This window comes from Neovison vison, chromosome 8 (assembly GCF_020171115.1).
Source record: "Neovison vison isolate M4711 chromosome 8, ASM_NN_V1, whole genome shotgun sequence".
NCBI lineage: Eukaryota > Metazoa > Chordata > Mammalia > Carnivora > Mustelidae > Neogale > Neogale vison.
The window spans coordinates 38,516,843-38,533,983 of NC_058098.1; the positions used below are offsets into that span (position 1 = coordinate 38,516,843).

Genomic DNA, 17,141 nt, shown 5'->3' on the forward strand with positions numbered 1-17,141 from the left:
GCGGCGCCGCGGCCACATCTGGGGCGCCCATGTGCGCTCGGGGGCTCGGCTGCGCCCGCCCCGCCGCCGCCCCCGCTGCCCCCGCTGCCCCCTGCCCGCAGGGTGGTCCCCGGCCCGGCCCGTGTCCCGGGCTGCCCCCCGTCCCCGCCGCCGCCGCCGCCGCCGCCGCCGCTGCCGGGGAGCGCCGGGGTTTGCTCCGCAGCCGGCTTGGACGCCCCCGGCCCCGCGGTGGCTCCGCCGTGGTGCGGCGGCGGCGGCGGTGGCGGTGGCGGTGGCTCCTGCTCCCCCGGCCCGGCGCGCCCCGCTGAGCCCAGCGCCAGCCCCGCGGGCCCGGGGAGCGGGGCCCCGGCAGGGGCCGAGGCGGGAGCCGCGCTGCCGGGCTCCCGGGCTCCAACTCCTCCTCCCCCGGCGCCGCCGCCGCCGCCGCCGCCGCCGCCGCCCGCAGCGCCGGGTCCTAAAGCCGCGCGTCTTAAGAGGATGGTGCGCCTGGCGGCGGAGCTGCTGCTGCTGCTGGGGCTGCTGCTGCTCACGCTGCACATCACGGTGCTGCGCGGTTCGGGAGCCGCGGAAGGGCCGGACGCGGCCGCGGGCAACGCCAGCCGGACCCAGCTGCAGGTGAGTGCGCCGCCAGAGAGGGGCGCGCGTGGCTGCGGGGCCCCGGGTGGCGGGGTGCTGAGTTAGCACCCGCTGCATGCGTGGAGGCGGGTCTCCCGCCTCACCAAAGAGCAAATGTTTGGGCAGCAGCCGGGCGGGGGCAACCTGTCTCAGGCAGAGGCAGAGCGGGGGTAAGTGCCTGGAGGCTGAACCCTGCGTCGAGGTCTAGCAGACGCTCTCCTTCAGGTCTGTCACAGTTCGGGTACCTGGGGGGCGAGGCTTGGGATGCGCAGAGGAGGTGTGGAGTGTGGGTGTGTGTTGGCCTTAGGGTGCTGCCAGTCTCTGGTTGCCCTTTAGAGGCTGAGTAATGTTACTCTGGGGGAGAGGGGACGACAGGGTTGGAGAGGCTTAACTAAGGGTAATATCCCCAACGTAGGTTTGAGAAGAAGAACCTCAGTGAGTCCGCCCTTTGGAAAAGTAACGCCAAAGATCAGGAAATAATTTCTCGAGGAGAATGGCCAGACACCCTCTGTCTGCCCAGGCAGTCCACGTGCCTCTCGTGTATGTCCCCAGCCTTTCAGAGGGCGCGGAGTCAAGCCACCTGTCGTGCTTGGGGCCGGGTCACCTGGGGCTTCTAAATGTCTAGTAAAGCCTCCAGCGTTCTGCTCCTGTTGAGGGTCGCTTTAGGAATGGGATTCTGATGATCCGTTCAGCTCCAAGGAGGGGCGACGGTAGAGGAGGTGGGGGTCGCCTTTAGGGAGGGGATAAGGGGCTTCAGACACAAGGTCAATTATCGCTTCCGAATGAAGGATTGCTCAGGTAGGAATTTCCTGCCGCTGTCTTGGAAGACGCTTTTCCTTGAGTCTAAGGGTGTTAGCAGCTGTCAACTTGGGGCATGGGTAGAAATCAAAAAGGATTTTCCCAAGAAGCAGTGGGAATTTTCTGACTCCTAAAATCTCTTCCTCAAACCAGCCTCTCTAAAACTCTTTTACTCTGCAATGTCCAGATAAGTATTATTCATTGTTCCCAAGGGCTTTACAATCATTGCCCCAACTAATTCCTTTTTTTTACGTTTTGTGTAATTTTTGTGAAGAGTTCTGTTAAAGAGAGAATTCACTTAAATAGTTCCATAGTGCTTACTGTGTGCCACTGCATTAAACGCTTTACAGAATTTCATTGATTTAATGAAGTTCTATACTATTAATATTCCCCCTTTACAGATGCAAAAACTGAGGCACAAAAGAGATTAGGAAATTTGCCAACATTCATACACTCCAAACTCTTGATTAATTATACCAAGTTTTCTCTCTGCCAGGGTGTCATAGACTAAAGCAAGGTGATCCTTGCACGCAAATGCCAAACCAGGAGTGGAAAAACATACACCCCAGAGCTTGCAGTTCTTTTAAATTTGGGACATTTCTGAAAATGTCAATTCCCATGGGCCAACAGGTACAATGACAGGCTGATAGGATTCCTCTGGGGAAACTGAAGAGAAGAGACTCCCATTCTTTAGACTATGGTACATCTAGCAGTCTAACACTGTAGACACCATTCTTAATATCTTCAAGATTTCTGGAAGTCATATTTTATACATGATGCTTTCTTTCCTCATGGGCTCATGAAAAGCTGTAAAAATGGTGTTCTATGGAAAAGTAAATTTGGCAGATTTCTTTATGAGGTGTTTGCTATCATTAGAATAACCTGGGGTTAGCCTTTTCTGCCTGAACAGTAAGGTAATGAGAGAAGCAGCTGGTGGAAGTGGCAACTGCAAAGGGGAAGTGGATTAAATTCTCAAAAGGGCCTTTGGCTGAAGAACTTCCCCAAGAGGTCAAAAGAAATGGGGGATCTAGAAGGAGTAATGGTCCTAGGAATATCTTGGGTCCCAAGGAGCTGCTAATCCCCCGTTTCAGCTTATCTTGTAATAGTGTTTGGTTATTTGGTCTACTCTATGCACTGATCCAGGCAGAATGATGAGTTTAACAGTTTGGTTCATAACTTTATTCTCTTTTGTAATTTGTTATTATAAAAGTTTTATATTCTTCCTGACTAAAGTTATTTCTTTGGCTCTCTAAAGATATTACGATTCAAATGGAGAAAGAGTATGTTCCACCAAGTGAGAAGGTCTGCAAAAGACATTTATTAGTATGTTGTTTTCAGCCCCGGAAATGGAATTCACTACTAGCAGGTGCATTTAAAAACAAAACTGGGGACACTATATTCTTCCTGTTTATTGGGCATTTTTAACCCATCTTAAGTTCCATTTGAGTTTGTTGGCTCTGGGATATTTTATTTAATTTTAATTTTATTTTATTTTGGCTCTGTGAAATTTTAAGTTGCTAAACTCATTTTTTGTAGCCTGGAAGTTAACCAATCCTTATACTACCTTATTTATTTGTTATTACCGCTTAAAATATTCTAAAATACAAGGTTGCAGTTAGAAATGCACAATGGTTGGTTTATTTACCCAACAGTAGGGTATTTGGGATCTTTTAAAAAAGAGATACTCCCTTATTGAAGATCTGGTGGTTTGGACATATCAAGGACACCCAATAAAATAGTAGTAAGAATAACAACAATAATAGCTAAGATTTCTCAAGTGTCTTTTATGTGTCAGGCACTGTTCTTAACACTTTACGTATATCAACAAAAGTCTTGTGAATCAGGCACTACCGCTATCCCAGATTCAAATGAAAACATTGATGTTAGGTAACTTGTCCAAGGGTGCACAGCTAGAAGCTGCTTAATTTGTTTTTGTTACTTTATAGTGAAAAATCTTTGAAGATATTTGTATTCCAAGTTCTTAGCAAAGTCTTCATGCTGGCTGTAAGACAGAGAAAGCCTTTTAACAATTTAAATTTTCAAACACATCTTGACAGTCTTATTGTGTTAAATAGGAATATACATATTTATATATATACACATACATTGATAACATTATATATACATACTCACACATATATATAAACATGATCTAACACGATTTGGGTGGTAGTTTCAACATACTAGAGGATACATTCTTTTTTTTAGCTCCGTTACTATCCCCATACTGTAGGTATGCTGTTAGGAGGTGGCAGTAAAATGCTTTGAGCATGCAATAATGTGGCTCATGAAAACAATGTCAGTCTGCGTACTGCTTTCAGTATTTTAAAATATCTTATAAGAAATTGTCCAACTGTCCAATGGCTGCATAAAAATTCACAAAAAAACTTTAACTTTTTTCACTTTTTTTTTTAAGATTTTATTTATTTATTTGACAGACAGAGATCACAAGCAGGCAGAGAAGCAAGCAGAGAGAGAGGAGGAAGCAGGCTCCCTGCCGAGCAGAGAGCCCGATGAGGGGCTCGATCCCATGACCCTGGGATCATGACCTGAGATGAAGGCAGAGGCTTTAACCCACTGAGCCACCCAGGTGCCCCAAACTTTTTTCACTTTTGAATAAAATCTTATCTCCATTGAAATGAGTGTGTCATGTTAATCAGAAACTCAGATTAGTTCTTTCATATCTTTAATTGATAATAGTAATAAAACAATTACATATAATGAAAGCAGTCTGGAAGATAGAGCATTCTAAAATATAGAATCCACAGCAATAATAATTATTACTATAATATAATATAATAATAATTATAATATAATATAATATAATAATATTATTATACCTCTTTTATGGCTGCCTCTCTACTAATCTCAGTCAAATTTAAAACCATGAATTTCTACCAATTTTAAATAATAAAGCTAGAATTTGTTAAGACAGTGAGATAGAAGCAAGTATTATAAACCACAAAATTGATATTTTTATATCATTATGGCTAACCAAGCTCTGAAATGTAACTCAATGTCTTTGTTCTCTGCCTCCTAACTACCATCTTTAAGAGCTGTCTTCCTTTATCCCTCTACTTGCCTTCAATAAAACAGCTTAGCTTCTCACTGCCTTTTTTTTTAAAGATTTTTTTTTTAAGATTTTATTTATTTATTTGACAGAGATCACAAGTAGGCAGAGAGGCAGGCAGAGAGAGGGAGAGAAGCAGGCTCCCTGCTTCCCTGGGATCTGGGCCCGAGCCGAAGTCAGAGGCTTTTAACCCTCTGAGGCACCTAGGCGCCCCTATACTCACTGCTTCTAATGCAAGAGGTCACCTGAGCTATTTATAGCAGTAGAAGCAAAAGGCACATTTATTTGTACTTAATACAAGTAAGTTTCCTTGCTATGGTTCTGTGGGATTGACAGTTTTTCTATAGCCTTTTCATAGATGAGGAGATTGAGGCCTGGAGAGATTTGTGTAACTTGCCCAAGGCCACGCAGCTATAGTGAGTAGGGCCAGGATTCAGACGCAGGCAGGTGGATTGTGGAGCCCAAGTTCCTTTTCCAGTTCCTCAGCAGGACTCCCAGCTCTGATTCAGGTCAACAAGCATTGTCTTTCTTGTTTTGTGACTTGCCTGCCCATATTCCAGCCAGGTTATTTGCTCTTATCCCTGGAATTCTTTATAAACTATGGATGTCTGTCCCACTTAGCTATTATACATAACAAACCACCCCAATTTTAGTGGCTAAAAACGAGCATTATTTTATTAGTTCATCAGTCTGTGTGTCAGCAACTTGCTCTGGGCTCAGCAGGGCAGTTCTACGGAACTCACCCAGAATTATAGCTGTGGCTGTAGCCTTGTGTTGGCTTGACATGAGCTTGATAGTCCAAGATGATGTCACTCATATGTCTGAGGTTGATGCTGGCTGTCACCGAGGCTCTCTCTCAGGTCTTTCATCTTCAAGGAAGCTAGCTTTCATGGCTTTACCTGGTGGTCTTAGAGCCACAAGAGAGTAAAAGCAGAAATTATAAGACCTCTTGATGAACTTATACAACTTCATCTACATTCTGTTGGCCAAACAAATCAATGGGTTAGTTCAGAGTCTAGGGGACGGGAAATAGACTCTTCTTAACTGGAAGACCAACAAAGTAACATTGTAAAGGAGCACATGTATGGGGTTGGGAGGAATTATTGTGGCCATCTTTTGCAAAATCTCTACCATATTGATCTTTTGTCTCATAGGGTTTGTAAATGTTTAGACCAATCTTGCACTCATCTTTTAATATTGTTTCCGCTGCCTTTAGCCATGCAAAAACTTTCTGTTTTAAATGTAAACAACTCTGAATCATCTCCCCTATGACTTTTGGTTTTCTTGCCTTACTTAAGAAAGAGTTCCTCAAATAAAGATTGTCAAAATCTTTAAACAGATTTTGTTCTAACAGTTCTATAGTTTTCATTGTTGTCGATGCTGCTGTTGTTTAGAACTACAATCTACTTTGGTGTTATTTGTGGGTTTAAGGTCTATTTATTTATTTATTGTGGGTTTAAGGTTTAAGATAAAGATATAGCAAGATATAACTCTGTTTTTTGTCCAAATGAATAGCCACTACTTGTCCTATCATACCTAGGTTTGATTGCTATTTTGATAAGGTTTTATTTCTTATTGTTATAGTTTCTAATTTGTTAGTTCTGGAATCTAGGAAAGCTATAGAAGTATATACTTAGTTTTCCTGGTGTGTGCATGAAAACTAGAAGTATCTATTTCAATACTCATCAATATTCATCATGGAATGAGTTGAAAATCTTCATTTTTTTTTTCACCTTAGCACTTTAAATAAGATTATGAGATGGTTAAAATTCATTCATAAAACCCTTTTGGCCTTGGTACCTCTTTGCTTGAGATCTCTGATTAACATTCCATGTTATTCCATGGTCAGTAGTCTACTCAAATAATGTAACTTTTCTTTAATCAATTTTGATAAATTACATTTTCCAGAATATCATATATTTTTACATACTGATAAATTAGACTTTCTCAGTTTAAGTTTGTACATAGTACAAATGTATTTTGCAAATATTTCATGACTGTATATTTTTATGCTGTACAATCTTACATCTCTTTGTAAGACCTATCAGATTAAGATTGTTAGTTATATTATGAAAACCCTCCAACTCTTGATTTATTTATTTTCTACTTATCTACTGATTCCTCAAGGAAATTAATTTCATTTTTATCCTACTGTTGTGGATTTGTCTATTTCTCATAATCCCATTAATTTTTGCTTTACTTGTTTAGAATCCATGATGTTGGGACATAAAATATCCTTTCTGGTGGTCATATTTTATCAAGTTGAAATTCCTTATTTATCGTTTTACTAGTTTTTGTCTTGAATACCTTTTTTGTTTTCCTTTTTTTTTTTTCCTCCTGGGATTTGTTGATAGCTATAACCAATAGCTAAATTTCTTTTTCCATGCAATACATCAATAAATTTAACTCATTTATATTTACTGTGATTATGGGTAGATTTGAAGATATTTTTCCCATTTTATGTAGTATTCTCAAATTTCCATAATTTTTCTCATTTTGCCTTTTACCTTCCAATTTCCTGTGTGATCTTTGGCAAGAGAGTTAGCCTATATCCTAATTTCCTCCTCTGGAAATTAGATATATTACTATTTCCTAGTGCTGTTGTAAAAATTAAATCACTGAATGCATGTTAAGTACTTTATTAGCACATGAACATTCAATAAGTATTTAAATATTATTTACCATGTTCATTTTTCCTCAAGTTTTGAAAATGTCCTGTTGCTGTTACTCTTAACATTTTAACAGATTTGAATTTACACTTTTCTATCAGTGCTGAAAATCAATCCGTATTTATAACTAAATCTCCCCCCAACATAAGAATCTGACATGCCTTTTCTCTTTCTATGTATCTCTCAACTTTTAATCACATTATATGAATATTTAGTACCTGATTATTCCTCTTTCTTTCTGTTTCTTTTTTCTTTCTTTCTTTCTTTTTCATTATAACTGTCTTAGGAATAATTTCTTAGGAGTTTCATTTATGTTCCCAATAATTATCTAGATATAACTGTAAATTTTACTTATTTCGTCATCTGTTGTTGCTGCTACTCGAATCTCATATTTCATCTTTTATTTTGCTGGAAAACATTCTCAGAAATTTATTTTAAAGAGGCTTTATCAAAGGCTAAACTCACTGAGATCCTAAATGTTTTAACATATCTTTATTTGGTTCTCATACTTAAATGTTAATTTGGTAGTTGGCTGTGTTCCATGTTGTTTTTCCTCAGAATTTTGAAGATAAAATCCCATTTTATTCATGTTTCACTCAAAAACATGATACTATGTCTTTGTAGATGACTTTTTTTTTTTTTAACTAGAAGCTTTTAGGATTTTTCACTTTATTCATAACTTTCAGAAATGTCATCATGTTGTGTTTAGATTTAAGGCTTTAGTTAGGTAGTTCTGGTTAGCACCAGTGGACACTTTTAATCTGAAGCTCCATGCTTCTCTTCATCTTAAGAATTCTTGTTGAGTAATTTCTTGCTTATTCACTCTTTAATCAGTTTTTTTCTCACCTTTTTCTCCTAGCTTCTATAGCCTTGCCTCTTCTCTCCTTTCCCTTCTTTTTCTTCTTCCCTTCTCCTTCTCTCCTCCTCCCCTCCTCTTCTTCTTCACTCTTTTTTCTCTCTCATCATTTTTAGTTTTTTAATAATGAATATAATTTATATACAATAAAATAAATGAGTCTTAAAAGTTCAGTTCCATTTTTGACAATTGTATATACCCATTTAGCCACCATCAAGATTATGATATAGAATGTCTTCATCATTCCAGAAAGTCTTCTAGTGAATATTCATAGGCAATTCACTCCTGCTGAAGACAACCAGTGTCTGACTCCTGTCATCATAGATCAGTTTGTCCACTCTAGATCTTCATACAGATGGAACCATACCCTGTGCAGTTTTGTGTATGTGTCTGGCTTCTTTTGCTCAACATAATGATTTGAGGATTCATTTGTTTTGGTGGGCGTATCAGTAGATTTCTCTAATTTATTTCCATGTGGCGTTCCATTGCACAACTACATCACAATTGGTTTATCCATCCTTGGTAAAAATTTGGGTTGTTTCCAATGCTTGGGATGTTATTTAAAAAAAAAAAAAAAACTACATTAAAATTCTCATACAAACCTTTCTGTGAACATATGTTTTCATGTCTTTTTTTTTTTTAAGATTTTACTTATTTATTTGACAGACAGAGATCACAAGTAGGCAGAGAGGCAGGCAGAGAGAGAGGAGGAAGCAGGCTCCCTGCTGAGCAGAGAGCCCAATGCGGGACTCAATCCCAGGACCCTGGGATCATGACCTGAGCGGAAGGCAGAAGCTTTAACCCATTGAGCCACCCAGATGCCCCTGTTTTCATGTCTTATGAGTAAATACCTAGTAGGGCAACTGACATGGCCTCTATTCTTCATACTACTATAAGAACTCCCCTAAAGAAACTTTAAAGACTTTTCTTCACTTTCTCTATTCTGTAGTGTTTCACTTTTTAAAAAAGATTTTATTTATTTATTTGACAGAGAGAGAGAGAGAGAGATCACAAGTAGGCAGAGAAGCAGGCAAAAGGAGAGGGGGAAGTAGGCTCCCTACTGATCAGAGAACCTGATACTGGGCTTGATCCCAGGGCCCTGAGATCATGAGCCAAAGACAGAGGCTTAACCCACTGAGCCACCCAGACACCGTGTTCCACTTTCAATTGGTTACCATTTCTTGCATGTCAACTAGAAATCATTCCTTCTTCCATAGGTGAACCCTCTCAGTTTTACACCTCTGTAATGGATTTTTTTTTTTAAATTTCATCTGCCTTTTTTATTTCATCTGCCTTTATTTCATCCTTTGGAGAAGGAAAGAAAGTAAATGAAAATACCTCGCCTGTCACCTTGAACTGAAACACTATAATTTTATTTCTTAATTTCATTTTCCTTTATACAAACCAGAAGAAAGTTTTATGGTTTGTGTAGTCCCTTCATTCATTCTTTCCCAGCCATGTGCTAATAGGCATTGGTCTTTGGGTCTGGGGGACAGTCTTAGAAGTCATGAGAACTACCCACTCAGTAAAGAAGAGTCTATTTTGGTTTTAAAGCCTCCAAAAGAAAGAATCCCACAATCTTCCATATGTCATACAAGTATTTCTTTTAACAACCTTCAATGTTATAATATTGTCCATCTGATGTGTCCTTTAAATCTTTTATGCTACATCTTAATTTTGTGTTTGCTATTTTTTTACCACCATTCACTCACTTTTCAAAAAAGTGTCTCATGCAGGACTTGAAGACTATTGTTTTTTTTAAAGATTTTATTTATTTGACAGACAGAAATCACAAGTAGGCAGAGAGGCAGGCAGAGAGAGAAGAGGAAACAGGCTCCCTGCTGAGCAGAGAGCCCAATGCGGGGCTCGATCCCAGGACCCTGGTATCATGACCTGAGCTGAAGGCAGAGGCTTTAACCCACTGAACCACCCAGGCATCCCTTGAAGACTATTATTTTAATAGTTTCTCTATCTTTCCAGATTCAATTATCTGCATTGGTCTTAGTTTATAGTGTTTAATGGTTTCTGTGGTCCTCTTATTTCTCTCTTAATCTCCAGAGAACATCTTTCTTCTGCAACTCTTGGCTCAGGACTTTTTGATTTTTTTTTTTAAAGACTTTATTTATTTATTTGCCATAGAGAGAGAGATCACAAGTAGGCAGAGAGACAGGGAGAAGCAGGCTCCCCGCTGAGCAGAGAACCCCATGTGGGGCTTGATCCCAGGACCCTGGGACCATGACCCGAGCCGAAGACAGAGGCTTAACCCACTGAGCCACCCAGGCGCCCCAGGACTTTTTGATTTTTAAAAAAAGAAATGGTGAGGAAGCCTCTTTATTCGGTGACAGCTAAGAGTGTTCCTTTGTCTGTATTCGCTTCCTAAAAGACAGAAGATTCTTCAGGGGATGGGACGCGGTGTCGATTGAATACCCAGGATGATACCCAGTGAGTTTAAGAAATTGCAAAGGAGTGTGCTATTAAGAAACAGATCTCATTTTGGATTTTATTTAAATCTTTTCTGTACTCCATAGAAGCTTCATAAGAAGCTGTGAACATAAAAGATAAAACTTAACTTCTTTCTGTGGCTGATGAGTCCAGAGGTTAGATGGAATACAATGCTAATAAAGTCAACATGCTAGTGCCCAGTGTTCCACTCACTGCCCACTGTGATCACTGGCTTGATCACGTAACCTTATGGCTTCTTCCCTTCTCTGCCTTCTTTCCTCTTCCCCCACCAAAGCTTCCTGGGGTCATCTCCCAAATATACTACTTGCTCTTCGTTTCAGAGTTTCCTTGTGGGAGAACCCAAACTAAACAAAACACTACTCATGCACTGGGCCATGAGGACGGTAGTGATGGTATAAGAAGTGTACAGAGCAGTTTCCATGAGGCACCTGCTGCTTCTTGCTGTCATTAACAAAGCTGAAGCCTGTTAGTCTCAGAAAGGCGCATGCTGTGGGCAGCAACAGAATCTGGCTGCGCCATGCGTTCCCAGAGCAGCTGGGTGGAGGGGAATTCCAAAATAGTAGGAATGAGGACGATCAGGGCCAGGTGAACCCTCAGACTGCTGGCGTTTAAAGAAATAGTTGGTCTTTTTTCTCAGAGCCTGATTCCCTGCGTGGTTGCGATTGTAGGTAGGAGGATAAGCTGTGGTAGAAAGTCCTCAAAGGTGCACAGGATTGTCATCTAATGCCTAAAAAAGGCAGATGCCAAGGGCTTGATAAATGCAGCTGCTCATCAACTCCCCAAGTGCCGACCAGCATGCATCACTGAAAGTTATTTCTGTAAACTGAGTAGAAGTAAAAACAGTAGGTTAACTACTCCTTCTTCCTGTTGGCCTGACCTGTGCACATTTGAGTAAACCAAGTCAACTTGCATAGAGCCCTGTCTGCGACTGATATACCCCTGTAAGAGAGCGATGTCCCCTGACCCCCTGGCAGGGACAGTGCTGCGGGGCCAACAGAATAGGAGAGTTTCTATCTTCATGTTTGGGGCCCCGGGCTGCCAGACTCACAGTTTGGGGCACCCTAATCCCCAGATGTTCACATAAGTGACCTGGAACACGGAAAACAGACTGTGAAAGCAATAGGCCACTTCTCCCCGGACACCACATCTCTATTTTCAAAAATAACAAGATGTGGCCAGAATCTATATGAAGGATCCAGGGAAGCTGGAAATGATGTCATAGGCCACCCAGGTGTTAACTTACTCCCACGGGCATCTAGATAAAATATTCATGCCAGTGCCAATAAAACAAATGAAAAACATGTCTTGGCTCCCAACTACCTCTCAGAGATAGGGATGAAGAGAAAATGGGGGGAAGGGGAGTGGGGAGGAATGGCAACTGTGTTATTATTTTTTAAAATACAGCTTTATTGAGGTGTAATAGATGTACAGTGAACCATGCATATTTAAAGGGAACAATCCGATGAGTTTTGACACCTGTGAAACCATCAAGATGATGAGTAAGTCTGTCATCTCCAAGAGTTTCTTTGTGCTCCTTTGTGAGTCCTCCCTCATTCTCCAGCAGTCTCCAGACCACTGAGCTGCCTTCTGTCACCAGAGATTGGTTTTTACGTTTCCTAGATTTTTATATAAGTAGAATCATACAGGATGTACAATGCAGCAAGCTTCTTTGCTTACCAAAATGATTTTGAGACTCATCCATGTTGTTTTATGCAAAAGCATTTGATCCTTTTTATTGCCAATTAGTATTCCACTGTATGCATACAATAGGCTTATCCATTCATTCACTGAAGCACATTTAGGCTGTTTCCAATCTGGGCCTCTTAAAGTAAAGATGCTATGAATATTCAGGTATAAGTCTTTGCATGAACATATGCTTTCACTTCTCCTGTGAATACTTAGGAGCCAAACGGGTTGGTCACATGGTAGGTGTGTCTTTAGCTTAATTAGGAAATTGTGGCAGTCTTTTTAAGGCACTCACAAAACATGTTTAAGATCTATAACAATCCAGAGACACCACTGGAAACCTTCAGAATATTTGGAAGTTGAGTCTCAGGATGAGATCTTCCTACAGTTAAAACATTTGTAGATTGTGATCTACAATATACAGTTAAGGCTTAAGCAATGCAGGGGTTAGGGACATCCACCCCCCTCTCCACACAGTCGTATCACTTTTGACTTCCCAGAAACTTAACTACCAATAGCCTGCTATTGACCAGAAGCCTTACTGCAAACATAAGCAGTTGATTAACACATGTTTTGTCTGTTATACATACTGTATACTGTGTCCTTACAATCAAGTAAGCTAGAGAAAAGATAATGTCATTAAGAAAATCTTAAGGAAGAGAAAATACATTTACAGCATCATACTGTATTTATCAATAAAATCAAGGAAAATCCATGTTAAGTGGACCCATGCAGTTCGGACCCCAGTTGTTCAAGAGTCAACTACATGATGAAAGTTGAAGAAAGGAGAGAAGATATTGTCTCCTTGGAGAGAACTCTTCTATTTTTCCAGGATGCCCAAAGGACAAAAATTTCACAGGGCTCAATTCTCCAGGTAACAGTGGTAGAAAGAAGAGTTAGGTACTAGACAAAAAAAACAAAAACAAAAACAAAAAAACAGGTTGCAGAGATGTCCAGCAAAAGACTTGGCTTCCTCTGGAAGCTGCTGTCCATTGCTCCCTTCATCTTCCTGTCCCCTTGCCCTCCCTGACTAGAAATTAAGAAAACCAGAAATAGATTTTCTATCTCTTGCCTGGGGACTCAATTACATTGTGACTTGGAAATCTGGTATTGGTTATGAGCCCCAAATGAATTGGAAGCCAGTTTTATTGCTGGGAACCTTCAGATTCCAGGAAGTAGAAAGGGCAAAAAGTAAAAAAGGGGAGATCTCATTAGGAGATTCTAATCCCTAACCCATGAAGCGGGCTGAAGGAAATGTTAACATGAGCTGGCCTCCTGGCTATGCTAGACGTTAGGAGCGAGGGCTCAGGGTTAGAAACCCACTTAGAGTGCTCATTGGAGGGCAGGGACTGGCCCTCCCTCACCCATCCGCTGCCCTGATGTTCACCAGGCACAGCTGTGGCTCAGAGACAGAGCAGAGGCTCGGGATGACTGCTCTGCCTTTGCACGCAGAGTGTTAGAACAGCTGTGGTATCTCCTGGGATCTCCTCGGGGAACTAAGAATCTCATCCCGCACCCAAAACAACAGAGTTAGGACCTCCGTTTTAATAAGAGCCTCATGCTAATCATACACACAGTACAGTTTAAGAATCACCATTAAAGGGACGCCTGGGTGGCTCAGTTGGTTGGACGACTGCCTTCGGCTCAGGGCGTGATCCTGGAGTCCCGGGATCGAGTCCCGCATCAGGCTCCCAGCTCCATGGGGAGTCTGCTTCGCTCTCTGACCTTCTCCTCGCTCATGCTCTCTCTCACTGTCTCTCTCTCTCAAATAAATAAATAAAATCTTTAAAAAAAAATCACCATTAAAAAAAAAAGATTTTATTTATTTATTTATTTGGCAGACAGAGAGGCAGAGAGGCAGGCAGAGAGAGGGGAGGAAGCAGGCTCTCCATGGAACAGAGAGATGATGTGGGGCTCGATCCCCAGACCCTGGGATCATGACCTGAGCCAAAGGCCAAGGCTTTAACCCACTGAGCCACCCAGGCGCCCCAGAAGCACCATTTTAGATGCTTATCTTGCAAATTGCAAGTCCCAGAAAACATTGAATACAGGTTAGGCATTTTTCAGCTCTTGCCCAATTATGTTGCATGACAGAGGACCCCCACCCACAAACTCAGTGGCTGCGACAATAAGCATGTATTCTTATGTTCACAGCCCCGCAGTTCTTCTGGGGCTCAGTAGGTCTAGGCAGGCCAGGAGCCAAGCTGAGGACTGGGTTTGGGTGTCTTCCACGTGTCTCCCATACTCCGACAACCAGCCGCCTACCTGCCACTGTCCTCTCATGATGAAGATGCTCGGTAAGGCAGAGGCAACAAGCACGCTTCAGCCCTTGTTGGGGCCTCACCGTTCCTTCAGCACAAACTCGTCACCAGGCCCGACAGAGTGACCCCAAGTCACGGGCTTTGGATGTGTTTCAGGTCCCCTTCTGCTTTTCACTAACATACGCATCCATAGGCAGAAGTTGTGCTCTTCCCCTTGCCTCCACATCCTGTTCAATAAAATGGGATAATAGTAATAGCTCCATCACTAGGACCTTATCATGTTGCATGGACCATGCTTGATGTCCCAGAATGGTTTAACTCATGAGTATTGGTATGATAGAGCTGTTTGATTTGGGGCAAGTTGCTTTAGTTCTCTGCATTTCATTTGCTTTATCAACGAATAGACATCCTCAGGGGATCATTCTAACTTCTGGACTTCATCTTCAGGACAGGTAATGTTGATACAAAAGCTAACCGGAAGCCTCTCCTCTGTGCCAGGCACTGCCATCGAGACTATATCTTTAACCCTTCAATTCGCAAAGTGGCCCAATGGGGACTATTTCTATTTTGCAGCTGAAGAAGCGGAGGCAAAGCGCTGTGAGGAAATCAAGGTGTGACATCTGATTGCTCAGAGCGCCTCCTGTGGAGAGCAAGGTTGCACAGAACTGAGGCAGTCCAGGCCGTTCCATGTGGCCGACACATTCTACCTCATGCCAATCAGTGATGCTTCTGAAAAGGCTATTCTCGGCTTCTTCTCCCATGTGGGAGCAGGAGAGGAAAGCAAGAGCAGGGACAGCTTGCGAGAAGAGACTGGGAAAGCAGCTGGCCTCCTGCTTCAACGGAGGCCCCCTCCCCACCCGACCCACCACGCGGCCACGTCCCGAAGCAGATGCCGGAGGGATGTGATGAGCATTTCCAGTGGGACCCAGCCATCAGCTAGGGCTGTGTGCGTGGAGCAGCTCAGCCTGGCTCTGGGCCAGCCTCAGGCCCGAAGGAGCCTGCCTCTGAGAAATTAGAACTGGAAAAGGCTGTGGATTTCTGTCAGCACAGGATTCCACCCACCAAAGGTGGTTTCTGAGTCAAGCAACGCACGTCCATCTCTTTCTGCCTTCCTTCTGAATGCCCTTCCTTGTGCAGTCTCATTGCTTAAAAATCGTGTGCTCCATGGTAGGGATGGAACCGTGCCCGCAAATATGTTCTTCATCACTCACAGAGCCTTAACCATTTAAGCCTGCAACCACTTCCTGAAGAAGGGACACCCTTTCCTACCTTCCTTTCCCAGACATAACAAGAGAAACGGGATGTGCCTAGAGGACAGAAGTTCCACAGGCTCCGTGAGCTATATATTCTGCTTTTTAGTGATTATGGCTGGCCAGAAGAATTTCTTCCTTGCAACTAATCCAGTTTTCCCTCTCTTCAGTGTGTCACAAATTCTGTTTCCTCAAGGTCTTCTGAAGAACAAGTAGTCCGTTTTTAAAATGTTTCCCATAGTTGACAGTAGTATCAGATTCCCTTTTTTAGCTATGGTATTACATTGTTAATATCTAGTCAGCTTGTGGGCCACTCTGGTTCCAGATCTTTTTTCGATTGTTTCTCGCAAGCCCCTTACTGCCCTGAATTCCCAGTATATTTTACCCTCTGTTTTGTTTTGGTTTTGGTAGGCTGTTTCTCATACATCCAGTATGTTATGCAGTGACCTCTTTCTTCTCCCTTTGCATCCCAAATGTTGAATTGGGATAAGTCTCCTTTCAACTATCTTAATAGTTTATTAATTTGTTGATCATTGCAGAATTGAACATTGGGTATACAGCTTAATGGTAAAAAAAAAAAAATACATGACTACTGAAAATACGAAATCACTATACTAACCCACCAGAAAGGCTAAAAGGAAACAAACAAACAACTGAAGACACCAAATGTTGGCAAGAATGGGGAGCATCTATAGGGAATATGAACTGATACAAACACTTTGGAAAATTGGTTTTCCAAACTACTGAACTAATATGTATGTACTCCCTGGCCCACCTGTCCTAGCCTGGATATATACCCCACAGAAATGTATTCATCCATGCTCTCAAAGATCTGAGAAAGAATGCTCAGAGCAGCACTATTTTTTTTTAAGATTTATTTATTTATTTGAGAGAGAGAAAGAGAGAACACAAGTTGAATGAAGGACAGAGGGAGAAGCAGACTCCCAGCAAGCAGGGAGCCTGACGCAGGGCTCGATGCCAGGACCCTGAGATCATGACCTGAGCCAAAGGCAAGATGGTTAACCGACTTGAGCCACCCAGGCATCCCAAGAGCAGTACTATTTAATTAGCTCCAAACTGGAACCAGCGAAGTGCCCATCATCGTAGAGCAGATGATCAGTAAGTGCACACACTGACAGCGCACAGACGGAAGCTGAAGCCGTACAGCTTCACACACGAAATGCTGACTCAAAGAAGCCGGTCACAGAGACTGCTGGCTGATGCTGTTTATGGAAAACAACCAGGAAACACAAATCTGTGCTGGTAGAAGAGAGGACCCTGGTTGCCTTGATCAAGGAAATGACTAGAAGGGGGCACCAGGGGCTGTCTGGGTGCTGCTAATGTTCTGTTTCATGATGTGAGTGCCGTTTACACAGACCCATTCGGCTTATGGAATCTCACAGAGCTCTATCGTTATCTGTGTGCGTTTTTCTGCATGTGTATCATACTTCAGTGAAAAATACAATGAAGAAT

At 42.4% G+C, this 17,141-nt stretch overlaps 1 protein-coding gene across 1 annotated transcript in view; it reads left to right on the forward strand.

Moving 5' to 3' along the window:
* The first annotated feature begins 477 nt into the window (after window positions 1–477).
* Window positions 478–17,141, forward strand: part of ISM1 (isthmin 1) — a 73,196-nt gene continuing 56,532 nt past the window's right edge. The window contains exon 1 of the mRNA XM_044263460.1: window positions 478–615. Within this exon, the coding sequence (XP_044119395.1) occupies window positions 478–615 (138 nt within the window). The remainder of the gene's footprint in view (window positions 616–17,141) is intronic.